The 27,110-nt window shown below is 44.2% G+C and overlaps 1 protein-coding gene across 1 annotated transcript in view; it reads right to left on the bottom strand.

The window, feature by feature from the left end:
* Window positions 1-27,110, bottom strand: part of LOC138526130 (amine oxidase [flavin-containing] A-like) — a 493,108-nt gene that overhangs the window by 186,482 nt on the left and 279,516 nt on the right. The window contains exon 5 of the mRNA XM_069636505.1: window positions 25,306-25,397. Coding sequence (XP_069492606.1) covers window positions 25,306-25,397 — 92 coding nt within the window. The remainder of the gene's footprint in view (window positions 1-25,305; window positions 25,398-27,110) is intronic.

Raw genomic sequence — 27,110 nt, forward strand, 5'->3', positions numbered from 1 at the left:
CTGAACATGCCACCGGGTCGAAAAACCTCTTAAAATGTGGGCAGAAAAATCACAAGAATTATGGTATCATTTATAAAATTTTCACATGTCCGCTCTATGAGTTATTCATCTTTTTAAAGTTATGTTCTGGCTCCAAAGGGGTGTGGTTTCCCAGGTCACATGGTATAGAAACCAGTCTTTCCAGTTTCTGCCAAGCCAGCTTGCTCTCACAGGCAGTGCCCCTCCCAGCTCTTGCCAAGAGGAAGCTACATTTTACGACTGCGGTAATAAAAACCTTTGCCTGAGTGAAGAGGGCTTTGTTCACTCTCCTACAGAGCACAGATAATTCAATTATCAGATAGATGGCATATCCTTAGTGTGGGCAGCAAAAGGAAGGTTGGCCTGGGAACACAGTGGTGACTCAAGTTTCACTGCTGATGGGGGTAGTTGCCAGGCAGAATTAAGTTCCTTAAGCCAGACTTTCAGCTACTGTCATGTTATTTGTTGCTTTTTAAATTAACTTGCAATTTTACACATGCAGCTAGAATGCTGATTCTAAGTGCAAAACTATGACATTTAAACAATTGCAACCTATGTGACACTCAAAAGTAGGTCACTCAGTCAATTTAAACATTTAGATTTTAGTGTCTTTAAATCCAGTGCAACTTAAACTGCTGACTCCATAGCTCAGCTAGTTTTGTTATAAGCATTGTTCTGGGCTCTTCATTTCCCAGATTTTGTAGGCACACAAAACTCCATTCTACCAAATGTCTGCTGGTGTTCAGTGAATATTTTGCACATATTGCAATGTTTGAAAATAGGCATTTTGACTTGCCTTCAGGGAAACAGAGTGGTTTTAAAACGCCGGCTTTTGGATAGTGGTGAGTACTGGTACTGCACCCATTTTTGGGATTTAAGAAATGAATTCCCCACAATTCTAGGTTGCATTTGGCAATCAGCATTGCCATTCCCAATGGTTTCAGACTACTGTGCGGGTAGTCCAATGGTGGTTTTAGGCAGTGTCCTTCTGTGCCCATAACATCGGCAAAAATGAGTGGCAGCCTATTCTTCATGCATTTCCCTGTGCATTTTCTGGGAAGCTCTGGCCATCATGATGTTTTCCATGTCAGTACTGCACAGTTTTGAGGTAGGGCTAGGATGCATGGGTAAATACATCCCACACCAGTCAATCTGGAGTGACTGCAACATCAGACGGTTTGTCAGACCATTTTTATTGGCCCCAGGTACGTGTCACAATGAAGGAAACATGGCGTTCTTTCCAGACTTGCCAAGGTTCTATTAAGTCAGGTGAGGAAACCTGGCCCCTGTAATTCCACTACCTGTGGTTGGGCGGTCTAGTAAGGGATTAGGAATAGTCTCTAACGTGGTTATCCCCGGGAAGTCTTCCCTCACAGGGAACCTCACATCCTATCTGTGTCCCTGAATACACCCCAGGAAGTCCATTGGTCCTCTATCTGCCAGCAGATTTTCAGTGTGTAGCAGATGGCTTGTGCAGGTCCCCACTTCCAGATAGTCCAGATTCTGGGCAGGAATTCATAATTGAGATGAACATCTGTGAGTCTGAAATTGGAGCAGTTTCAGCACAGCTTACATTAGCCTGCACTATGTTAACAGGCAGTTGAAGAAAGGAGAAAAATACTGGGCCCCAGTTGAGAAGACTCAAAAGCTTGGGCAATGGGCTATTGTAACGCTCACCTGATTCTCGCAGAGGCGCCGGTCTTGACTGGGCGACTACCGTATCTTCCAAGGTGATGTGTAGCACCCGGTTGGCTCTTGGGCTGGACCTCTGTGCACTGTATGCCTGACTTCAAGAGTAAGATGTCTGCAGATAGAAAATATGGGATTAATGAACTGGGGTGATTGGGGTGTCCCTATCTCTTTCCTTTTTGCTCTCCTGTAGACCCCCAAAGGTTAACGCTCTCACCTTAGGTAAGTGAATGCCGAGCTCTCCATCTGCCTCGGGGCAGGGTGCTGTAACCAGTTTCTTCTCTGGATCGGTAGCGCAGGCCTCTTGACTTCAGAGGACTGCTGTCCGTCGTTTACTGCACGAACGGTAAGTTTCGAGTAATTCTATTGTCTTTAAAGTCTTTAGTAATGATGTCTCTTGTTTTGCAGGTTCCAGCGATGGCGGATGACGGGCTGAAGTGAGTTGAAGATGGAGTCCGTGTGATGAATAGAAGCGCCTGGAAGCACGTAAGTAAGCGCTTGTTGCCTGCTTCACGATGCGCTTTAACTGTCTTTCATTTTGCAGGTACAAGTTCGGAGCGACTGCAGGGTGCCGGAATACCCACTGGGTTAGGAGTGGAAAGGAGTAATGGCACGTGAGTATTAAAGTTCCCCAATGTCTTTAAACGCACCTTGTTTTCTCTTTCAGATGCGGGATGCAGCGCCGAAGGCCTCCGGAGCGTGTGAAGAGTTGGTAAGCTTTTGTCTTTCAGATGCCGGAATGCAGTGTGAAGACCTCCGGAGCGCACGAAGAGTAGGTAAGCCTTTGTCTTTCAGATGCCGGAATGCAGCGCGAGGCGTTGGTGGCAGCCGATGGAACAGGTAAGTGAAGAGCTGTCACTGAAGACCGTAATGCTAACCTGTTCTTTCTTGTCTTTATAGGTGTTGCTGAAGACTGGATTCAGAATGGTAAGCCTTTTTCCTTAGGCCCAGGATCAGATGCAGAAGACACGATGAGCGTTCTGCTGCTGAGAATGCAGAATAACGCAAAGCAAGATTCATCCACCGGGTGTGGTTTAAATAGCCTCCTGTAGTGCTTAGGTGTCTCCTTCCACAGCCACGCCTTGGTAAAAAAAGAGTTCCTGCCTTCCAGAAGAGTTCCAGTGTTCTGAATCTAGGGAGTGGCTCCTGCCCCACCCAACAGGAAAAGTAGTTCCACACAGAAGAGGATCAGAGACTCAACTGGCAGGCAAGTAAGCAGCATGGTCTGCTGCAGGTAAGTCCACCCAAGCATTATGAGCCCGGCGCTTCCAGCGCTGGGACTGGGCATATTTATGAGCCTGGTGCCACTGGCGCCAGGACTGGGTCCAAATGGTCCCAATTGGGACTGGTTGGCCCTCGGAACCTGGGTTATGGATCTGCTTCCAAGGGAGTTGGGAAAACCCTGACCTTTTGGAAGCAGAGATCATGACAGTACCCCTCCTCAAGGCCCCTGGGCTTCTCTGGGGGTTTTGGCTTGTCAGGAAATGTTCGTTGAAATCTTTTGATTAGGCGAGGAGCGTGGACATTTTGAGCAGGTTCCCAGGATCTCTCTTGGGGCCGTAGCCTTTCCAGTCAATTAGGTAAAATAGTTTAGATTTGGAGATCTTGGAGTCCAGAATGCTTTTGACTTCAAACTCGAGTTCTCCATCAACTAGGATGGGTTTTGGAGATTTAGTTAGTCGGGTTTGAGGTTGCACGGGTTTTAATAGAGAGACGTGGAAGACCGGATGTATCTTCATGTGCGGGGGCAAGTCCAACTTGACCGCTACTGGGTTTATTATGGTAGTGATGGAATAGGGACCAAGGTATCTTGGGTTGAATGTGCGTGGCCCTTTTAGAGGTAGATATTTGGTGGATAACCAGACTTGGTCCCCTACTTGATATTGAGAGGCTTCCTTCCGATGTTGGTCTGCTCCTTTCTTGTATTGTTCTTTAGCCCTTTGAAGGTGAGAAACAGCTTCCTTAAAAGCTTGGGTGATTGTAGAATGCAGGTAGTCTACTGCTGGAGTTCCAAGATCTTGGAGGGGATCCAACTCCGAGGTTCGAGGGTGACTGCCGTACAAAAGAAAAAACGGTGTTTTCCCAGTTCCCGAATGGACAGAGTTATTGTAGGCATATTCGGCTATCCAAAGGATGTCTTTCCAAGTTTTTTCAGTTTGTTGCAGCATGCAGCGTAAATACTGTTCCAGAGTTTGATTGGTCCTCTCGGTTTGTCCGTCGGTCTGAGGGTGGTGACTGGTCGATAGTCTCACATCAATTTGAGCCGACCGACAGCAACTTCGCCAAAAATGAGAAATAAATTGACGACCTCGATCCGAAATTAGAACCGAAGGAAAACCGTGTAGTCGGACAATGTTTTCGAGAAATTCTCGGGCCAGAGTTGCTGCTGTTGGCAAGCCTTTGAGCGGAATGAAATGCGCCATCTTGGAGAATAAGTCCACGATTACTAGAATCGATTTTATCCGGAGCATGGAGGTAGATCGGTGATGAAGTCCATAGAAAGCGTATGCCAAGGGCGAGGTGGGATGTCAATAGGGCGTAAGAGGCCTGCTGGTCTTTCCTTTTGACTCTTGTTTTGGGCGCATACTCCACAGGACATTATAAAGTCTCTGATATCTTTTTTCCAAGACGGCCACCAGAAGTAGCGCTTGATCTTTTCTGAGGTCTTGGCCATACCGGGATGACCTTCCATTAAAGAATCGTGATAACAGGAGATTACTTTTTTCTGTAAATCTGTGCTGGGTAGGTATAATCGTTCTTGGAAATACAATAAGTTGTCCTTTACTGCAAAGTCCTTTCCCTGCAGATGCCAATTCTGTATGTCTGCTGGAGTTACAAGTTGCCTGGCTTTATCCTTAACTTCCTCTATTGATTCTGTGGCGATTACACCCAGAATTCTTTGTTCGGGAATGATTGGTACAGGTTTAGGGTTGATCAAGTGTTCTTCCACTCCCATCCGAGAAAGGGCATCAGCTTTACCGTTCTTTGTACCAGGTCGATAGGTAATTATGAAGTCAAACTCGGCAAAGAATAATGCCCAACGGAGTTGTCTAGAGGATTGGGCTTTTGCGGTTTTCAAATATTGCAGGTTTCGGTGATCCGTAATCACAGTAACGGTGTGTCGGGCCCCCAGCAAATAATGCCGCCAAGCCTTAAAGGCAGACTTGATAGCCAGAAGTTCCTTGTCAGTAATCGTGTAATTGATTTCAGGAGGCGAGAATTTGCGGGACCAAAATGCCACGGGATGCAACTGATTGGTTACCGGGTCCTTCTGTGATAGAACTGCCCCCATGGCAAGGCTTGACGCATCAGTTTCCACGATGTAGGGGAGTTCGGGGCGAGGGTGTTTTAAGATTGGTGCGGAGATAAATTTAGTCTTCAAATCCTGGAAAGCTTGTTCCGCCTCGGTAGACCATTCAAAACGTTTGTTTTTCTTTAACAAGGCAGTGATGGGCTGGACTATTCGAGAGAATTCGGGGATAAACCTGCGGTAAAAGTTAGCGAAGCCTAACATGCTTTGCACTCCTTTTACGGAGGATGGTGCTGGCCATTTGAGAACTGCATCGACCTTCTTTGAATCCATACGTACTCCGCCAGGTGATAATATGAATCCCAAGAATTCAACTTCAGTCACGTTGAAAACACATTTTTCCAACTTAGCGAAAAGTTTGTGTTGACGCAATCTTTCGAGGACCATTTTCACGTGTTTTCGATGTTCAGATTCCGATGAAGAATAAACGAGGATGTCGTCAATGTAAACAACAACACACACATCTATGAGCTCTCTGAGGACATCGTTCATAAAATATTGAAAGGCGGCCGGGGCATTGCAAAGTCCGAAGGGCATGACCTGATATTCAAATAGCCCATACTTGGTGCGGAAGGCAGTCTTCCATTCATCGCCCTCTTTTACTCGTACCAAGTGGTAAGCTCCTCTAAGATCCAGCTTTGTATATATGCATGCTTTTCTGACTTGGTCCAGGAGTTCAGGGATCAAAGGTAACGGATATCTATTCTTAACGGTGATCTGGTTCAGGGAGCGATAATCGATACAAGTTCTAAGGTCTCCTTCCTTTTTTGGAACGAAGAACAAAGCTGAAGAAGCAGGGGACTTGGAAGGACGAATAAACCCATTCGCCAGGTATTGATCCAGGTATTGTCGAAGGTGAAGGTTCTCAGGCTCGGTGAGGGCATAAATTCTACTACAAGGAGGAGTAGATCCAGGTATCAGGTCTATCTGGCAGTCATAAGACCTATGAGGAGGTAGAGTGTTAGCCTGATCCTTCCGGAAAACATCTTGGTATTCAAGGTATTCGGGAGGTAACTGGGGAGTCTCTGAAGAAATTGCTGCCAGTGCAACACCAGGTGGAGGGTGACAAGTGGAGACACATTCTGGAAACTGGACCGTTCTTGCTCGCCAATCGATCAGAGGATTGTGTTTCTCTAACCAAGGTATTCCTAGAATAATCTGAAACTGAGGGGCCTTGATCACATCGAACACGATCTTCTCATGGTGTCCATCTTGACTTACTAGCGTCACCTCTGGTATGCGTTACAGGCCCGGAGGCTATCTCCGTACCATCCACTGTAGTAATGACGTCCTTTACAGCCTTGGGACAAAGAGTTAGATTCATCCTCAAAACCATTTCATGATCCACATAATTGCCGATGGCACCGCTATCGACGTAAGCTTCAATTGCATGTAATCGATCCGGGTTATCAGGGCTAATGAGGACCATAGGTATCACGAAATGCGAGGTCACGGAACTGGTTTTCACGCTCGGCAAGAGGACCTCTATTCTTGTCGGGCGAGGTCGTTTCCCTGCTCAGAGTTTGTAACTTTGGTAACTGCAGCTCCTACTGCCTTCTTGGCAGGTTTCACCGGACAGTCTCGAAGAAAGTGCCCTGAGTTTCCGCAATATAGGCATAATTGCAACTGTTTTCTCCTTTACCGCTCCTTTTGTGTTAGAGGACCTTTCAGACCCCCTATTTGCATGGGTTCCCCCGGAGTCTACTCCTTTGGAAGGAGTTGGCGGTTTGGAAAATACTCAGGCATCAAACTTGGAACGGTCGGCCTTCCTGTACTGCAGTCTATGATCTATTTGAACGACCAAGTCTATATAATCCGAACAGTCTTGTGGGGGATTCACTACTTGGGCTAAAACGTCTTTGAGCTCTCCACGTAGACCTCTATAAAACAGCGTAATCCTTTTGTCCTCAGGCCATTGAGTTTCCACTATTAGTCTATTGAAAGATGCAATATAAGCCAAAAGGTCTTGATTACCCTGTCGCAACGAAAGAAGCTCATTGTCCAAGGCCTGTCCCTGTGAATGTCTTGCGAACAGTTTTTTCATACTAAGCTGAAAGGCTTGAAAATCATGGAGAACCGGATCATCTTGATTAACTAGAGGGATCGACCAGTCTGCCGCATTGCCACTAAGGTACGAAAGTACAAAAGCTACTTTAGCTTGATCAGTTGGAAAGGCTGCTGGCCCGCATAAGAAGTGCAACCGGCACTGATTGATAAATACTGCAAACCTCCTTGGGTCACCAGAAAATCGTTCGGGCGGAGCCAGAGGTACATTCCCAGGTAGGTTGATCTGCACTGGATTCATAGAGGATGTTGAAGGAAGATTTGCCCCTGATGCGGGTAACGGGGTTTGTCCGGCTTGTGACTGTAGCAATTGTCTAGCAAGACCGTCTGTCCTCTCCTTGGAAATAATTAGTTCCCTTCTTAGAGCATTCGTTTCCTGACGAGCTGCATGCACTTCCGCCCTTAGTTCCCCAAGTAACCGGGCTAGGTGGTCAATATCCGAGGTTTCCATAGCGCCTGGGCGAGAGTTTTGCGGTAGGCTTTGCGTTCTGTAACGCTCACCTGATTCTCGCAGAGGCGCCGGTCTTGACTGGGCGACTACCGTACCTTCCAAGGTGATGTGTAGCACCCGGTTGGCTCTTGGTCTGGACCTCTGTGCACTGTATGCCTGACTTCAAGAGTAAGATGTCTGCAGATAGAAAATATTGGATTAATGAACTGGGGTAATTGGGGTGTCCCTATCTCTTTCCTTTTTGCTCTCCTGTAGACCCCCAAAGGTTAACGCTCTCACCTTAGGTAAGTGAATACCGAGCTCTCCATCTGCCTCGGGGCAGGGTGCTGTAACCAGTTTCTTCACTGGATCGGTAGCGCAGGCCTCTTGACTTCAGAGGACTGCTGTCCGTCGTTTACTGCACGAACGGTAAGTTTCGAGTAATTCTATTGTCTTTAAAGTCTTTAGTAATGATGTCTCTTGTTTTGCAGGTTCCAGCGATGGCGGATGACGGGCTGAAGTGAGTTGAAGATGGAGTCCGTGTGATGAATAGAAGCGCCTGGAAGCACATAAGTAAGCGCTTGTTGCCTGCTTCACGATGCGCTTTAACTGTCTTTCATTTTGCAGGTACAAGTTCGGAGCGACTGCAGGGTGCCGGAATACCCACTGGGTTAGGAGTGGAAAGGAGTAATGGCACGTGAGTATTAAAGTTCCCCAATGTCTTTAAACGCACCTTGTTTTCTCTTTCAGATGCGGGATGCAGCGCCGAAGGCCTCCGGAGCGTGTGAAGAGTTGGTAAGCTTTTGTCTTTCAGATGCCGGAATGCAGTGTGAAGACCTCCGGAGCGCACGAAGAGTAGGTAAGCCTTTGTCTTTCAGATGCCGGAATGCAGCGCGAGGCGTTGGTGGCAGCCGATGGAACAGGTAAGTGAAGAGCTGTCACTGAAGACCGTAATGCTAACCTGTTCTTTCTTGTCTTTATAGGTGTTGTTGAAGACTGGATTCAGAATGGTAAGCCTTTTTCCTTAGGCCCAGGATCAGATGCAGAAGACACGATGAGCGTTCTGCTGCTGAGAATGCAGAATAACGCAAAGCAAGATTCATCCTCCGGGTGTGGTTTAAATAGCCTCCTGTAGTGCTTAGGTGTCTCCTTCCACAGCCATGCCTTGGTAAGAAAAGAGTTCCTGCCTTCCAGAAGAGTTCCAGTGTTCTGAATCTAGGGAGTGGCTCCTGCCCCACCCAACAGGAAAAGTAGTTCCACACAGAATAGGATCAGAGACTCAACTGGCAGGCAAGTAAGCAGCATGGTCTGCTGCAGGTAAGTCCACCCAAGCATTATGAGCCCGGCGCTTCCAGCGCTGGGACTGGGCATATTTATGAGCCTGGTGCCACTGGCGCCAGGACTGGGTCCAAATGGTCCCAATTGGGACTGGTTGGCCCTCGGAACCTGGGTTATGGATCTGCTTCCAAGGGAGTTGGGAAAACCCTGACCTTTTGGAAGCAGAGATCATGACAGCTATATTGCCACAGATATTACATACAGAAATACCGCCTAGGTATTGGATCCCAACACACCAAAGCAGATGGCCTTAGTAGATGCTTTCACATTGAGAATAGGTCTGACTCTTAGAAGAAGCCATTTCAGGCTCACCATTTGTCACATCTGTGAGTGTGAAATAGCCTGAGCTGTTTTGATTTTTAATAATGTAATGATGCAGGTATTTCTACTTGTACCTTGCTGTGACAGCCTCCTGACATCTCCAGAAGCTGCCCTGCAGTGGTTCTATGTGATATTGTCGAATATTCAAGGCTGCACACAAAAAAGACTGTTTTTTTCGGCCGATTTGGTGCTGCCTTTGATATTAGCCAAATATCACTTTTCAACCTACCCAGCCCCCATCACCTCTGAAATCAGGGACTTTCGCCCCCCCGAACTCCCACACTAATCCTGCACCCTCTTGTGCATAACCATCCCTAAGCCCCCCACTAACACAAACACAAATACACACACCCCTTCTCCCAATGCCCCTCCCCAAAGACTCCAAACACCACCCCATAACATACACACAGACACGCAGACACACTCACCTCACCTTTCACTTCCAACTTCCCGTGCTCGTCTCGGCCGCGCCTGTCAGCCCCTGCACGCACTAATGTGCGACAGGGAATTGACAGTTAGATTTAGAATGACTGCTCTTTGCAGTCACAGAGTGTTCTTTCTAAATTGGGCTTTTTGTATGTCGTTTTAAAGAAAAACATTTTCACTTAGTACCATGAAAGGGCAGGTTCAAAGGTCACATGTGCATCCCTGAAAATAGTTGCTGGAACTAAAAGTATCAACAGGTAGTGGTGGCTCTTTAACTGTTTGAATCTCTGGTTCAAAATATTCTAATTGTGTGCCCCAGGAGACTGGTGTCATTTATTACAATTTCAAAATAAACCTTGTCTGGTTTTAACATGGTGGCTACTAAGATTACTCAATTATACAGGCAAAAGCATTGGATTGTATATTGTTGTTAGGTTGGTGGTAAGTGACCCATGCATGACAATGTTGGTTGTGTATTAGCCATCTTGCCTGGGTGCACCCACAACAACCATGTATCTCAGGAGAGGTTCAGACCATAGGTCTCACCATTTTGGCTTTTGTTTGGGCTCCTAAACCTCCTGTCTCTCCTCCCCACTTCCTGACAACAATGCACTCTGGGTATGGCATCATCAGGAAAAGGACACTTGTTACAGCAGCATGGATTGGAGCATTGAAACCACGATTGCTCTGAACCAAATCACTGTAGCATTTTGCCTACATAAGGAATGGAGCCCCTCCCCTTAGTTGATTCGTCGCTGCACTACTGAAGAAGAAGGAATCACCTGGAACCTGGTTAGGAGTACAGTCTATTTCAAAGTCCTCTGCCAGAGATGTGAGGACCAGAGACTTCAAATCAAGAGGCAAGCTCCTATCGGATATAGCTGCTGACAAGGTGCTTGCTGCTAACCTTACTGGCATGGAAGTACAGAACAAGGAGTACCACTGACCCTGGAGATGTTGGAAAGGAAAGCTAAGCAATTCAGAAGACAAGGAACAACCCACATCCCTGGCTTCCCCCATTGAAATGCTTGTGAGCAACACAAAACGCAGACATAGTCTGCTTGTCCCAAGCATTGTTTTGCCACGTACCGTTGTTGCTTGGACCACTCTGCATGCTGTACGCAGTCGACCAGTTCACCAGCCCAACCAAATCCCTCCTTTGGAAAGTGTCTAGAAGCCTGGCTCAAGCCTGAGTGCTGAATACAATAAAAAAGGTATCTGAAGTGGCCCTTTTTGCCTGGTTCACCTTAAAGGACCATACTGAGGTGGTAGGCCCAACCTCTGTGTAACAGCCCACCACTCAAGTTATGGGCCCGAGCGAAGCGAGGGTGGCCTGCCGTTACCCACAGGGTGGGCCCAGCAACCAAGGGGTATATAGCCATTAGCACCCATTTAATATGCTACATGGGTGCTAATGGTTTTGACAAAAAGAAATGAAAGTATTTTCTTTCCATCAACGGGATGCTTTGCGGCGTCCCGTTCACAGAGAGAAAATACTACAGCAACATGGCCACCATGGAACTGGAAGAGAGACTCTGTATGGAGCCCCTCTTCCATTTCCATGGTGCGCACTGGTGCGGGAGCTGACAGGAGCTGCGCGGTGGGGGGCCACCACCGCCAGAATCAGGTAAGTGGGATAGGGGAGGGAGAGGGAAAATAAAATTAAAAAACGGTCACAGGGGGGAAGATGGCGGGTGGGAGGAACCAGCCATCAGGCGGCTTGGAACACAGGCTAGTGTCAGCCTGTGTTCCAAGCTCCCCGATTGGCTGGCGTCCCCGCCCAGGGTGCTGATGACTTTTAAGCCCCCATTCCATCTCTTTTGAAAGACATATTCATTAACTTTAACATTTTGTTGTTGCAATCTTTTTCCTGCGCACCCCAGTCTGCAAACAGGTGTGATCAGGCAAAGATTTACAAATCTGCATTCTCTGTGGCTTACTTGGTGGGGCAGAACAACATTGGTTTTATTAGTTGTGTGTATTTTTGTTAGTTTAATTAAATGTCTTATTTTTACAGAATCTTGGTTAGATAGTCCTTAATATTGGTACCACTGCACATTTGTTGTTTGCATTGCTTCTGAACCCAGCTCACATCCTTCTGGAGGCATGCAGTCTGCACTATGCCCATGTTACCAAAAGTTAAAGAAGGTATATCTGTAGGGCTGTGCCTATTTCACCTTTATGATTGGGATTACTATTGGTTTAGTAGTAGGGGCTGAGTAAGCGCTTCAGTCACTACCCATCCCTGTACTCCTGCAGAGTAGTAGGCATTTCATCACACTCCTATCCCCATTACCATAACCTTCATGCCCACATCTGGATCGTCTGTTATCCCTCTCAATCACTTCGTGCACTCCTCTCCGTGTAGGTCTTGTAGCCCTCACCACTCTATTGCCCTTCATCATTCTGTAGCCCCCTTTGTCTTTTTCCTGTATCTCTCTCTGACAAGTCTCTTTCTATTAGTGTCTTTACCCCACTATGTCTCTAAATCTACATCTGCCTTGTTTCTTTTTCTCCCTTTCTCTGCCACTCTTTGTCCTTGTCTAGCTACCCTTTGGTCTATCACTAAATGTTTTCTCATTCACCTCCAATCCCATTCCACCTGCCTGCTGCTTCCAATTCTTTCTCACAACCTCTTTCCATCCTTCTGTTTTTACCCTATCAGCCTCTCTTGTTTATTGTCTGTCCTCTACCGCCGTCAGTTTCGTATTTCTCCTGTCACCCCCTTCTTTCCATGTCTTACCCCACTCTCTTCTTTGCTTCCCTCCTACTCTTGTTCTGATTTCCAATTCTTCATTATCTCTCTCAATCTGTTCCCCTCTTCTGTCTCTTCTATCACCTAACCATCCTTTCCCGTGTTTTTTCCGCAAACTGTGCCTCACCTTCTTGCATTATCTATCCTTTTCTCTTTCCGTCTCTCCTTCTATGTGCCTCTCCCTTCTTCCTTTTTCTCTCTTCTCTACACAATACTGTCCGTTCTTCTATCTCTGACCATAAGTCTCCCCAATTTCCCCTCAATGTCTCTCATCCCATCCGCATTCGCTAAAATAAGAAATGTCCAATTGTGTCAGGGGTGGAGGGTGTGTTCTGTTATTTGTCCTTGGTGCACTGACTGTGGTGGCAGATATTTGCTGCTCCTTGGTCCAGTTATTTATCTCAAGTTGAAAGGCTCACACTTCTTTTCTTCCTACTCTTTCACCCGTTTTGTTGGTTGAGCTTCCACATTGCATTACTCCATCTGAACATTGAGTCTCTAGAGATCTTATTGAATGTTTTGTTACACCAGCTGTGGTTTTTGAATTTCTAGTTTTAGGTGCTTGAGGGCGAGAGCTTCTGACTCAGGTTTTGTTATCTCATTGTCCCCTGCCAAAGCTGTGTAAAATCAGAGAAGGGTTCTTCTTTTTCATTGGCATCTTATGAGGCTTCTGTTTCCCCATTAAGGACTGACCTGGCACGCTCCCTCTTCTAGTGTCAAATGCTGTGCAGGATTACTGACTTCATGAGGCTCCTGCATGTCAGCCTTCATACTGCCATTATTCACACAGTTAATCTGCATTCTTGGTAAAGGAGAAGGTGGGGAGTAGTAGCAGTGTGGAGGTAAAGTAGTAGTAGTGTGGATAGGGGAGGGTAGTAGATTAGAGATGGGAGAATAGTGGTTGTGTTGAGAGGGGAGACGAGAGGAATGAAGGGAAGAGAGTAGCAATAGGGGAGTAGGAGTATAACCTTAGGGAAAGGAGTAGACAGGCCTGTGCCCAAGTCAATTGAAAAGCACTATTCAACCCAAATCAATTATAGGTGTAACCTAGACTGTTTCCAGAGGAACTCTAGATAGATAAGGTGTCTGACTTTAGCCCACCACAAGAAGTGTAGCTAGCTTTTTTCTTTATAGTCAGGTGTACAGGTCACTAGTACCAACCTGGGGTTGAGGGATGCCTGGTGTATGGTGGCAATGCCCATCCCTAGTTTAGAGAGAGAGGGAAAACCCTTTTCTAATGTAAAAAAAAAATATATCCTTGAAATACATCTGGGGGTTGGCGTATTCTTGATGCCATCTTCAACATAGTTGAGTCTATTAAAACACATTTTTTGAATGTGACCTGTAGTAAATACAGTTTTTATGTGGTTGTATGTGAACACATGAGTGAAAAAAACACACTTCCAAAGGAATATCAGTGAAAAGACATTGCGAAATAAATTGTACCTCTGCCCGTGCAAAAGAACATTGCTAGTGAGATGCCACCCTGTAATGGCCACCAGATTTTACAAAGGATAACTAAAAGTAATTTAAAGTTATCATCTTTTGTTGCCCTGTTAAAACAAAAATTAAGGAAAATATCTTCAAAGTGTTTCGAATGCTGCTCCTCCAACATCCGAACTTAAAGCTAGCAAACACAGCCAATTAAACCTAAAATTAACCCTTCTATGCCCTGTCCCACCCATTTTAGTTTAGATCAAATCTGGGGAAGATCACAACCCAGATGCTCTTAAACCCCTTGAACTATGCCGCTCCCCCTTATCGCTGCCCCCTCCACCACTACCAGAACAGTCAACAAACCACCTTGGCAGAAATCACAAGCAAGGTGTGATTATCAGACAATAATAATAAGAAAAAAAATGACAGATTTTTCCACCAGTGTTTTTTTTCAACTAGCTCTATCAATGGTTCTCTTTTCATCCAAATGAACAGAAAATTATAAAACATATTTTAAACATTGAGGAAGCGATGCATGTTTAAAACAAGATTAGCATGCAAAAAGAATTGGAACTGAGGAAAGACAATTGTGCTCCAAGGGATGGAAGGAATCAAATGGCATGGCATCAAAATAACTTCTCTGGGATAAAGTAGGAGGGAGATGAAATGGATCAGACACATTAAATCAAAAATAGCATTCAAGTTGTATTAAGGCAGCAGAGAGCAACAACAATGTATTAGTTCAAAACAATCTTCAAGAGGGAGAGTTCTACTTGGAGTGCTTCACTGATTTTCAAAATATCGCGGTGTCCTCAACCAGCTACAGTGCAGTGTCTATTATTGAGCAAATGCCATTGTTTTATTTGTCTTCTGTACATGATATAAAGATCTGTGGTCTAATTAGTCCTGGGCCCACCTTCTTCTGCAGCCATCTAAGAAATGTGTTTTTTAGGGCATCCTTTGGTTCTCCTGAAGATGGTTTCTCCCCATTTGTCTTAGTGAATTTTCTTTCACCATGAATGAACGAGTTTGATATGGCATTTTCCACTTGAGGCAAATGTGTTTTACACTTCGGAATGTTCTGTTGGATCCTTATTAAATCTTTGTTTGCTTTCCCCCTCTTCAATAGGGGATCCCTCCAGGGACACTTAAAGCGCCCACTCTATCGGCTGTCTTAGCTATTTCAGAGAATGATCAAATACCTCAGCAAACAAATAGTACTAGGAAAGGTTTTGAAATATCTTTCGATATAGAGGCAATTGAGATGCGAATTGCTAAACTCAAAGATTGTCGGGCTTTGGGACCGAACAGCCTCGCTAACATAGTACTAAAGAGGGCCTCGGAACACTGGGCTAAATTACTTTTGATATTATATACTTGATATTATATACAAAATACCATGGTGCAGGTAAGATTGGACAGCAGGGGCTCCATCACGCCATCTATGTCAACCTGTAGAGGGGTAAAACAGGGATGCGTGCTGGCGCCCCTGCTGTTCAACATTTATATTGCAGATTTCCCAGCTGCACTGGGGAGAGTGAACAATTGCCCACCCAAGATCGAGGATGAAAGGGTGGTGCATCTCATATGCAGATGACTTGGTACTGTGCGAACGTACATTCTTATGTATTAAAAGATCCATGCTGGAACTAAATAGATATGCTAGCCTAAATGGCCTGAAAATAAATTCCGAAAAAACAAAGATGATGCACTTTGCCCACAGGGAAATAAATATACCAAAGTTCATGCTAGCGGGAAACTATATGGAGAATGTAAAGAGTTTGAAATGCCTGGGTATAGAGTTAACCACCAAAGATGTTTACTCAGGGATTATAGCTGAGAAATGCAGAAAAGCCGTAATACTAAAGTCAATGATAGCAAAGTTCACTAGAGATTCCTCAGGTTGTAGTTTACAGGGTCTACTGTTGCTTTATTAAATTTGTTTCGACGCCTCAATGCAATATGGAATCGAGGCTTTGTGGTTGAAAAAAGTTCTGGGGGAGGATTTTGAGACTGGACCCGAGCATACCATTCACATTGTTAAGATTGGAACTGAGGTTATCTTCCTTACATGCTCAGGCTTTAAAAACAAGGTGCCTATTATACATAAAATCCAGGACTGGGCCGAGGTGCCCGTTATGAAAACTGTTGGGAGATGATGCCAGCACTGATGCGGAAATATGTCAAGCTGGTGAACATAACGTTTGGGGATACTGAATGGAGACCTGACTGGGAATCGGATTACTACACACTACAAAATAAATTAGTACCTAATTTAGAAAGATGGGCTTAGGTAGAAACTGATATGCATTTGGCAAAATTGAAAAGTTACTCTGAACCCGTAAAAGTAATACATGTATTTAAGGCTACTCACAGTTACCTGACGTTATGTTCTTATTGTTGTTGAGAATAAACAAATTGCCAGTGTTGGCAAATACGGGACTTGAGCGATAGAGAAAGAAGATCGGATATGCCGAATGTGTGGCATTAGCGGCAAAGAGGAAACAGCCCACCGTGTCCTCACAGAATGTCGGGAGCACTGCCCGCTTTATATGAGCATGCTGGGGTCTATTGTGGGGAATTATGACGGTATAAATAGTGACGCATTCGGAGGTTATTGCCTGAACACAGGAAATAAATCTTTGCACATTGCGCTCTATCATGTGCGGCTAAATGTGAAAGACATTATTAAGAAGACAGAGTAATTGAAATGGGTGGCACACATGAGACGCTCTCTCAGGAAACTGGATTTTTTATAAACCGGAACTTGGTAGTATTAAGTATAATGTGTTTTTGTAATTGGATGATCGTATACTATTCTGGAATATGCTATGATGTATGTATTTATGTAATAATAATTTGTAAATAATGACTGTGATTGATAATATGTGAAAAGTTTGTAAGAATTAAACACAATCAATTAAATTAAATAAATAATTCAGAGAATGCGATTTCTACTGGACTATTTCTTGGATTGCAGACTTCAGGGTGACGCGTTCATCCTTTAAGGACTCTTATCGATGTCACAGTGGTCTTGGTTAGTTTCTCACTTTTCTTCAATTGTGAACTGATCTTGAGCAGGAGTGGCTTATTTACACCCAATATGTTTTCCGAGAGCCATTTCACAAAGGCCCTCGTACGTTCATTTCATTTCTCAGTTATATTTTCCCTTGTTTTCTCTCCTTTATCACTGCAGGTCTTTTGATCCTCTTCATGCTCTAACCTCACTGCAAGCGCTGCTGCTCCCCATATGAAGGGCTAACGTTCTGAATTGGTTTATATAGATTCTACTGTTGCCTCCTTAAACTTTCCTTTCTGCTCAACTGTCTAAACTGCAAGAGTCCAATCACAGAATGGCCTGGTTCCTGCTAGGTTTTCCAAGACAGAAATCAGAGATTGGAAAACCATGTCTATGGGAGCAGCTTGAACTCCCCAGACTTCGAAGAATCACTCGTCTTCTCTCATGCTCCAATCACTGCCTTCTACTTGCCCTCCTTTCCCCAGAAATTCCCAGAGACAGCTTTAGGTATTTCATGCCAGTGAAGCTTTTTCAGGGGAATTGTTGGATGGTTTATATACCAGGTGATCGCTTAGTAATAAAACAGGGATCCCTCTTTGAGTTGAGCTTGTCACAGCAAGGGCAGCAAGAGCACCATGGGATATTATTTTGTATTATTATTGCTATTGTTAGATTTTAATGTTTGTCCATCACTTGCCTTACCCAGATGGTCTCGGAGCACTTTACCAAATTCAAAAGTGAAGAGGTGAAAACGAAGTTACAATATTTTCAGGACATGATAGGAAGCTCGAGATACTTTAATACATCTGCCTTCATTTACATTTGCACCAGCTATATAAGGGGCACTGCCTTTTTCGCATCGCTTGACAAGTTCTTGTGAGCAGCATTCAAGCTTTCTGGGCAGCCTAGTCAGGTGACTGTCAAGTGGAAAATGAGTGCAAGGAATGCTGGGAGGGTAAAAATGGCACGGATAAGTGTATGCGATACATGATTTCTGCAATTTCTTGAGCCGGAAGTAGGGCAAGGGACAAGAAAGGACTTCCTGGGGGTGATTGGCCAGGCCCAGTAATTTCCTTGCCTGGAATCCTCCCCCCCTGTCTTCCACACAAACCCTTAATTCCAATTTCACCATTTTTATAATTCCTAATGAGCAAAATGACAATGAGGGAGTGATTATCCCTGACTTGCCACCAAACTTTGTAAAGTACTTGACGAAACAAGAGATGAAACCCCCTCAGGCTGTTCGCCATTTGAATACTGACGGGCATGTGCAACAAAATGTGCCACAGTATCTTGTCCTGGTTAATGTACATTATCGAACTAGCTCTCTACTTCCACTGGTACAGATTGTACCCACTCAAGCTATGGGTTGATGGTATGACAGATGGTGCCATTGGTCTAAACAAGCAGGCAGGCAGACAACAAAGAGGCAACAAACTGCACCCTGAAGCACAGTATCCAGCACTCTGGCTTCCCAGCAAAACGCTCAGCCCGACTGCATGAACGAGCAGAGACTTGTACATGGCCGCTTCCTTCACACACATTTATGTGCAACGTAAACATTTTAGTGCCTTTGAGCAAAACATACTATTACAGGTGTTCAGCCAATTCTTCTGGCTGTTTCACCTGAGGGTGTTTACTAGAATCCCATCAAAAAGGCAGGTAAAATCAGTTGGACCCTGTCAACTATAGTGTAGGGAAACTACAGATTTCTTACGCATACAATGAATTGAAATTTTGTGGCAGCACAAACACAGGAGTGAAGTATAATAAAATATTTGTAATGAAAAAAAAAATAGAGACACATTTATATGCCACCACTTCATAAGAACTTCAACCTACATACAAAGTAGGGGTCATAACTAATTATCGTATGATACAACATGTTGTTTATAAACCATTCTAAGATGGCCAACATGTCTTAGAACCCAACAACCATCTTATTTAAATAGCGCTGGAAAGTGCTGTAAGAACACATGGGGCCTCATTATGACTATGCCGGTCCGGAAACACTGGTGCCGGTAAGGCTACCGGCACCAGTGTTTCTGGACCAGCACAGTACGACTCTGCGGGTGGGTGCTGTCCCGCCCACCAGGGACATACCTGGCGGACGGAACGGCACCCGCCCGCAGAGTTCCATGGAAGCACCGGCACCATTGTTAATGATGCTGGTGCTTCCGTGGTCCCCATTCCCATGGAGTCCTGCTAGACTCCATGGGAATGGGGACTTACAAAATTACCGGCGCCTGACTTCCCGGCCGCCGGGGTCCGAATAACCCAGTGTTACCGGGAAGTCAGGTGCCGGTAATTCATTACGTGTCCGGCAGCAACCTGGCGTTTTTACCGGCACGGTCACCGGCCAGACACGTAATAAGGCCCATGGATAAGGTACTCTGATGAATCGCGGGAATTCTCCCTTCTACTCAAGGGGGAGAACTGCTGTGTGAGGCTAGGGAGGTGACCCTAGGAGTTGAGGCAAGTGGGACCTTGCTGGGAGAGATTCCCCCTTAGGGGACAAGGACTCCCGTTCCTGTGAGGAACCCCCAACACCATTACACACAATGGCATACATGGGACTCTCGAAAATACCAAGGACCTACAAGTCCCAAGACTCGTGTGAAGAAAAAGTCAATTTATACCATTAGCAAGAAGTCTCCAATCAACTGAGATGAGTACTTTGAACAGCGAGTACCTTCTGAAAAACAGAGAGAGAGAGGAATGAATACACAGGCAAGGGGGGCGCCTTTCCTGCGTAACAGCTGAAAGAGGTGGAGCAGAAGAGAGCCTCGAAGCCCACAACATTCAAGCTTGCGCTGAACAGAAGGGGCAGACGCAACAGAATGGCGTATGCCAGATGCAGGAAGCAGAGAGGACTTGAACCCAAAAGGAGGTGGTGGTGTGACCACGAAGGATACGTAGTGGGCAGGCAGTCCACACACCAACACAGATACCATCACGAGAACCAAGCAGCAACCCAACCTGTTACCTGAAGGAACATCGGGGCGCCTCGGGAGTGAGCGAGAATTCAAGGAAGAGGACACCAGCGACAGTGAGCTGACGGCAATGAGGAGTGAGAGAGAAGCTCCCAGACAGATACAGAGCCCAGAAATGTTCCCCTAGATTCTTGAAGGTAACATGGAGAATGGGAGGACTGTGAGGCATAAAGGGAATCGTTTTACAGTTCAAGACACTCGTCCCAGTAAAAGTAATCAAAAGGTGAATACAAAACTGAAGAAATTAAATTGCTTTTATATAAGAAAGAGAATCACTGGAGTCCCTGAGAGGAAGAGAAAGCAACTTTGGATATCACTCGAAGATGAGCAACATTTCGGGCTCGACATGAAGTTGCTCATGCAAAGAAACGCTGAAGAAAATGCAAGGTCATTTTACACTTATACAGATGCAGTAACACAAGTAGATGAAGTGATCTTAAGACTGGCTACGTAGTTAATCGTTTGCGGCGATGCACCAATGTATATACACAGGAATGTATAGAACCTGGATGTTCCACGATGCACTTTAGCAAGGCTTGAAACACTGTGTATGGAAAGGATTTTAGTGTGGCATAGTTGGAAAACAGCTAATGGCAAAGGAGAAATTCAAGAAAGGCTTGGCTGGCGCAGCACCAAGAGTTGCGGCCACTGTGAGCCTGGTTGTCCATCAAGTAGTTACAATGAACGTGAGAAAAAAACCAACTTCTGTTTGAGGTGAAATGGAAAAACACTGAAGGTGCCAAGAGCTAATCATTTAATAGTATTATATGCAGCAAAGAGCTCGAAATGTGGTCTCCAGTCACATGGTCTGATGAAAATAGACATTGTGTCAAGCTACACCGAAACCAGAAGATAAGACCATGCCATACTCCCTTTAATTCTCAGGCACAGAGAGCCTCTGCAAGGTTAAGTTCAAAGCCTTAATTGAATGGCAGACCTCCAAGAGTGATGATAGATGTTGGGCTAATTGAGTGGGTAGGCATGACCATGCCGACCCTTCCAGCACCTGGAGTGGTAGCCTGCGTGCTGATAACGTGTGGATGTTTTGAGAAGGGTACAAGCGTGCCAACCAATTAAAGAGCCCTATAGTCTGTGTAACAAATGAATCGTTGTCTATTTTATGACGATGAAGATGACTTGCACTAGAGGGGGGCTTAGTTGTCCACCTGATGCTAGAGACCCAATCACTACCCCCGTTAGTATCCGCGGGTAGTTTTTTGTAGTTTGCCACTTAGTGTGATGAATTTTGACTATAAAAGTTATGTTTTTTTCTGAAATATATTGAGAGCTCGAGCGAACGTCGGATGATGTCGGTTGTAACTGCCCTGTTTTAGATAATTGCAAATAAAACATAACAAAGTTTTGCCAACTTCCTGAGTCAGTTTTGATTATTGATGTTTGAGTAAATTCTGCATCTCCATCCATCTCTTAGTATTGCTACCTCGTCTTAAAGGGCCCAAGTCTATTGGTTAAAAACCACCAAAGTAAACAATATACACGACAGAGAATGTCAGAGTAAGGTGAACCACACTTGTCTAGAAAGTTATAACTACAGAAGAAAGTGTACATTTCCAGGTTGTTATGAGTCCTCTAAAAAGGATCAAAAAAGTATACAAGGTCAAGGAAAGATATTTTTCAGGAGGAGAGAAAAGTAAACAATCTCATGAAAGAACTGCATAAACTGATACAGCAAGTAACTAGAGACTATCTGAAGATTACCTATTAACAGGAAATCCAAAGACTGATACAAAACATATCGTCAGGAGAAGGGAGACATTCTCCTGACCTTAGTTTATTTAGAATATTGGTAAGGCCAATAAAATTAGTTTTGGACAGCGGACTTATTCATTTCGACATTCACAGATGACTGACAAGCAACCTAGTTAGATATATAGGAAGGGAATATCCCATAGCGTAGGGAAAGTTAGGCCTTATTCTTATTCTTTAATAAAAACATTTGGAACATGTCCTCAGAGCGACCGTGCCCTTCTTCTGACCCTCCACAGTACCTGTTTATGCCGGCTTCCACATGACAACTTAATAATAGTAAGTAGCAATCTCTAGTGAAAGCAGTTTTCAATGTGCTTAAGATGCTTTCTACCTTTTTAACTATGTTTTATGCACCTTCCCCAGACTGTGCACCTTCAACAGAGTTTTCTTAATTGAAGTATACCGCCTGCAGCAGAGTATTTAAGCTCTTCAAAGCATTCTTGCAGAAACTATGTGTACTTTCTGAAGTTATGCTTCACTCTTAATCTTATCATGACATTGAAGGTTTAAAACCTTATAAAAGGTTATCGCTATGGACGACTGTTTTCCAGGTGCACAGCCCCCAACCACCAGTCATAATATGTTATGTTAATAGGCTTTAATACTGCGCCAAATCACCAATTTAGCAGTTTCAGAGCACCAAGTCTTATCCGTGAAGTGGTGCAGTGTGCCCACGCCAGGGGTATCCAGACCTTACTCTGCTTTCTCCAGACTTGCTTCGAGATTTGATGTCTGTTCCTCTGGAGGGTGACTGGCCAAATAATCTTGCATGAAAATGCTGCAACCTTTTAAACCAATGTATATTCTGGGACACAGGCCTGCCAATAATTTTAAGTGGGTGCAAACCACAATACTATATAGAAAAATACCCTACATTTGTTTGAAAGTATTTGGGAATTATAAGTCTACTTGATGTCCAATTTCTGGTTGACATATACACGGGTCTGTCTGTGTTCACTGCTTTTGATGTATATATGTAGATAACGGCACTGTTCTCTGAGAGTAATTGAAAAATCAGGACTGCACCGACTTTGTATTTAGGGATAAGATGACATTGAGGAGGAGAGAAATACAATCGATATATATATTTTTAAGGTACCTTAGGAATGATACTCTTATTAAGGTATGTCAAGAATAAGGCAGGATAGACTATTGAATTACACGCAGAAAATATAAAATCACTATCATAACTTTCATGCACAATCTTCTTCTTTTTTTCTAAATTAGAAGCACCGACCACACTTACTGCCCTTTCACCTCAAGGCTGTGTTGAGCGAAAGGGCTGTTTGAGGGGATTGGCGCCTCGAGGGCTAATTGGGGGAGACCAGAATTGCCCTGGCTCGGGAGTACTTTTTGGAGAGTGCAGGAAATCTGCCCCAACCAGCCCCAGCCCACTTAAAGACCTCTTATTACACAAAGTATTTTATTCTGCAGATTTGATCTTCAGAAATAAAGAAGCCCTTCTTATTAGGGCTTAAGTTGGTAAAGGGACCAATTCGAGTTGTGCTCAAATTGCCTTAGAAGATGTAGAGCTAGGAAGCCCCAATATAATTTTCAAAATTCTTGTCTCCATTCTCATTCATAGTCATTCTGGGGCCTCACCTTCATTCCACATGAAAATAGAAGGACTGTATTGCATTTAAACATCCAATGGACGCAAAGGGTAGATATTTTTTCCAATTATTTGATCTAATATATTTCACATCTTTTTGACATGAAAGATCAAATCCCAAATACCTAAAATCTGTTACTACCTCAACCTTCTTTTACATGTTACTTGTTGTGTTAGCTATATTTATCTTCAGTGCACTGAGAACATTTTGTTTTACCTATTTTTATTTCCAGAACTATATTGAGTGTTCACTACAAGCCTACTGACTTAGCATCTGAAATTACAATATCATCAGCAAATGCTCATAATATAATTACTAAATCTGCTATATATAAATTGAAATTGGTGGGCCCCAATATACAGCCTTACTTTAGGCCCAAATTACGCATAAATCATCCTTCCCCATTGAATCTTACCTTAACAGTTATTATAATAAAGTAAAATAATAATTTTAAAATGAATTTGTCTTCAATTCCTAAAGCAATAGCTTCTTCCACAACCCGCCTTCATCTACCTTATCAGACGCCGCAGAGAAGCCTCAGAACCTGGATAGTGAGGGTGACGATGTTTTGTTACTGCTTAGTGCATTTATTATAAAGGCCTATTCTATGGTTCCCATTCCTTGCCTAAAAACTGAAAACTGTTTTCTTGCCTTCTCTTGTACACATACATTAAAATCACTCGTCATAGGAGAGACAACAGCCTAGCTAGAAGCAACCCTCCTCTTTCCTTTACACGGAATAAGCTCTGGTGATAGCCAGGGCAGAGGTGGGGTCCAATATTCCAACAAGGCCAGATGCCATAACACCACTACACCAGTGATGGGCGCAGTATAATAATTCAATAAAATAACAGAATATATGCTGCATATCACAAACTAATTTCGAATACAGTGATAAAATGTATGGATGCTCACGGCTCCAGATAACATTTTTAGTAGGAGGTTTAAAAAGTATTTTTATAAGTCATTTAAAGGGAACTAAAAAGTAGTTCTCGTTGTTGACTTTAGTATTTTTAGGCAAGCAAAAATACATCTAAAATTTTTAAAAAGTATTCTGGTTTAAATACATTATTTCTACAGGCCCAGTAATTAACATACATTAAACAAATCTTTTTGTTCTTCTAGGATCTGGCTAGACAGGACTTTAACTCACTACCTTAGCTCTTAAAAATGCACTTTCGAGGGGTCCTGGTGTGTATCAGCTGTTCCTTGATATCGAAGGAGTGCATAATGGTAACCGCTCTGTCATAGCAGCAGCCATTTTGTAGAAGTGAGTGTAACTGTTTCAGTAGAGGAGAGAATTGTTGAATGTCGCTTTTAAGAATTTTATTTGTCCAAGCTGAGTGGTACAATGGTGTGATTTCCACTTTTGTGCTGTAATACGTTGAGTTTGTTATTTTGTTGTGATCATTATTATTATTTCTAATGTCTGTGGCTGGCACTCTCTGCATGGATAAATAATGTCCTTATGATGGATTGGCGCTGATGTATATAAACCTTTATGATGCTCCTAATCCATCATAGCCACCATTAGTACAAGCAAAGGCAAAGCCAATTGATCTGACTTAACCAATTTAAAGGGTCCCATTTTCGTAATGGATCACAAAGAATATACAACGCTGTGCTCTCTTCATTGGCAACACCAAATGTATTGGCTTTGCTAGTGCTTGTTTCTGTGCTACAGGCCTACTACAGATCAAATCAGATTATAGCAGCGCACCTTTGTGTGGCATGCAATTGTAATGCTTTGGGTCTGAACAAATCAACAAATCAGTGCATGCAGCAAAAAAGGGACAGACAACTGCATATATTATGCACTTTGTTTTTGGGGAATATTTTAGCATTATTTACAGACCAAAAGAGACAGGTACACTCCTTATCTAGATGGCTAACCCTGAGACCACATACAGATTGAAAGAAACTGATAGCGAAGAAGGGATACACATCAATGTTGGTGTGGTAATCGAGAGTCAGCTTGCCAACCTTGAAAATGCCCTAGGTCCTCTAATCAGAAATGACAGATGTGTATTTAAGGGCTGTTCAGTATATTGATACATGTGGCATCTTCCAACACAACCAGAAATATCTGCCAAGCTTCACAATTAAAGTTAACTTGACTTACGTAGTCCAGCAAACTTTCTCTATAAAATCTTTCACTGACATCTTGTCCCATTCTTCAGCATGTGGTGCATCCCAGGGAGCATCAACAGGAATCTACAAAAAATGCATGCCATCATCAGATTTACATACTGCACACACATCAATGTTAAATAGTTTAAAGGTGAAGTTCATTTACAATCTCAATAACATACAAAGGAGAGAAAATGCTCACGTGACAAAAAGATGTACATGGACGGGTAGTGGCTAAAACTCCTACTCCCACACTACCAATAAACCATCACTGTTCTCAATCATAAAGGTGAAACAGAAACAGCCCGACAGGTATGCCTCCTTTGCTTCTTTAAGGTACCATGGACTAGGGCAGACTATGCTCTTCAGGGGGAAGTGAGCTAGCACAAAAGAAGTGCAAATAACAATAGAATGGTGGTGGCAAAATAAAAGGAATGTCCAACCAAAGAGGAAGAGAAAAGGAGGCTTGAATTAAACTAAAAATACAAATGTACTAAATGAAGCACACTATACCCAAGCCCTGTAAGTGAATACATAGAATATGCCGGCTTTGTAATTAAAGGGGGACTTCTGGGTCTGAAGGCAAGAGTGCCCAGGCAATAATGCTGGCAGCCCAGTCAACGTTACTGAAGATATTTCCTTAAAAAGGTAGAGAGTGGGGTATTAATAGTCATTGGGGCTCGTTAAGGTAGAACCACTTACAATACATGTTAAGTTTGTTCTTGTGGCTTGACAGCTTCAAGCCAGTCCTGTAGGATCTTTGGAATGGGTTGAGTCAGCGTCAAAACCTTTTGAGTAAGGTGTTGAGACAGCTAAGTCACCAGAGATGGTCCGGATCGAAAAGCATCTCAAAGTGGTCAAGCCAGCAGACAAGCCAAAAATGTCCTTAGAAAAACAGAAAGTCAGTACCAGACAGAGCAGGTTGGAGTACAAGGATGATGCAAAGGTAGGCAGGCCCTAAAAAAAAAGTCTACGGAAGTCATACTCTCCAGTTCACTGAAATCTTCAGTTCATGCAGTCACTCAGTGTAGGGCCATGCCAGCATCCCTCCAACCCTGATCAGGGGACCCACCGGTCACCTACCAACACTCCACACCATCGAAAAGCATGTTCTTGTGTCTCAACAGCTTCCAGACAGTCTTCTAGTCAACGTCAAGATTTTGTGAGTCATGTGTCGAGACAGCCGAGTCACTACAGATGGTCTGGATAGAAAAGCATCTCAAAGTGATCAGGCCAGAAGACAAGTAAAAATAGTCCTAAAAACCAGAAAGGCTGTTCCAGACAGAAATGGGTGGAATACAAAAATTAGGCAAAGATAGGCAGGCCCTAAAAAAAGTCCAAGGAAGTCATACTCGCAAAGTCCACTCAAATCTTCAGTCCACGCAACCACTCAGTGTATGGCCACACCAGCATCCCTCCAACCCATCATCAGGGGGCCCAGCAGTCTCCTCCTCCTCACGCTCCACCCCATAAAAATTGCAGCAACCACAGGCAGCAGGTCCTGAGCAAAAAGCTCCCAACGATGCAGGCCACCTTCAGGCCTAAGCAGGCCACAGTTGAAGGCTGCCTGGGGAAGGAAAGGAAGGAGGAACAAACCACGCCACAAGGCACCAACCTCTTCTCAATGCAGAATAAGCTGGCACACCAGGCACAGATGCCAAATGCCCACACTTGGACACACGTAGGTATCCCGCTGCTGGGAGATGGCGGCACACCTCCCAGGTACTGCTCCCAGGAGCACTGTGCAAGCTGCTCTCAAGTCTGCCATGCTCGAGCTTCATTGTGTCGCATGCTCCC

This window comes from Ambystoma mexicanum, chromosome 7p, assembly GCF_040938575.1.
Source record: "Ambystoma mexicanum isolate Mex_15411 chromosome 7p, UKY_AmexF1_1, whole genome shotgun sequence".
Classification (NCBI taxonomy): domain Eukaryota; kingdom Metazoa; phylum Chordata; class Amphibia; order Caudata; family Ambystomatidae; genus Ambystoma; species Ambystoma mexicanum.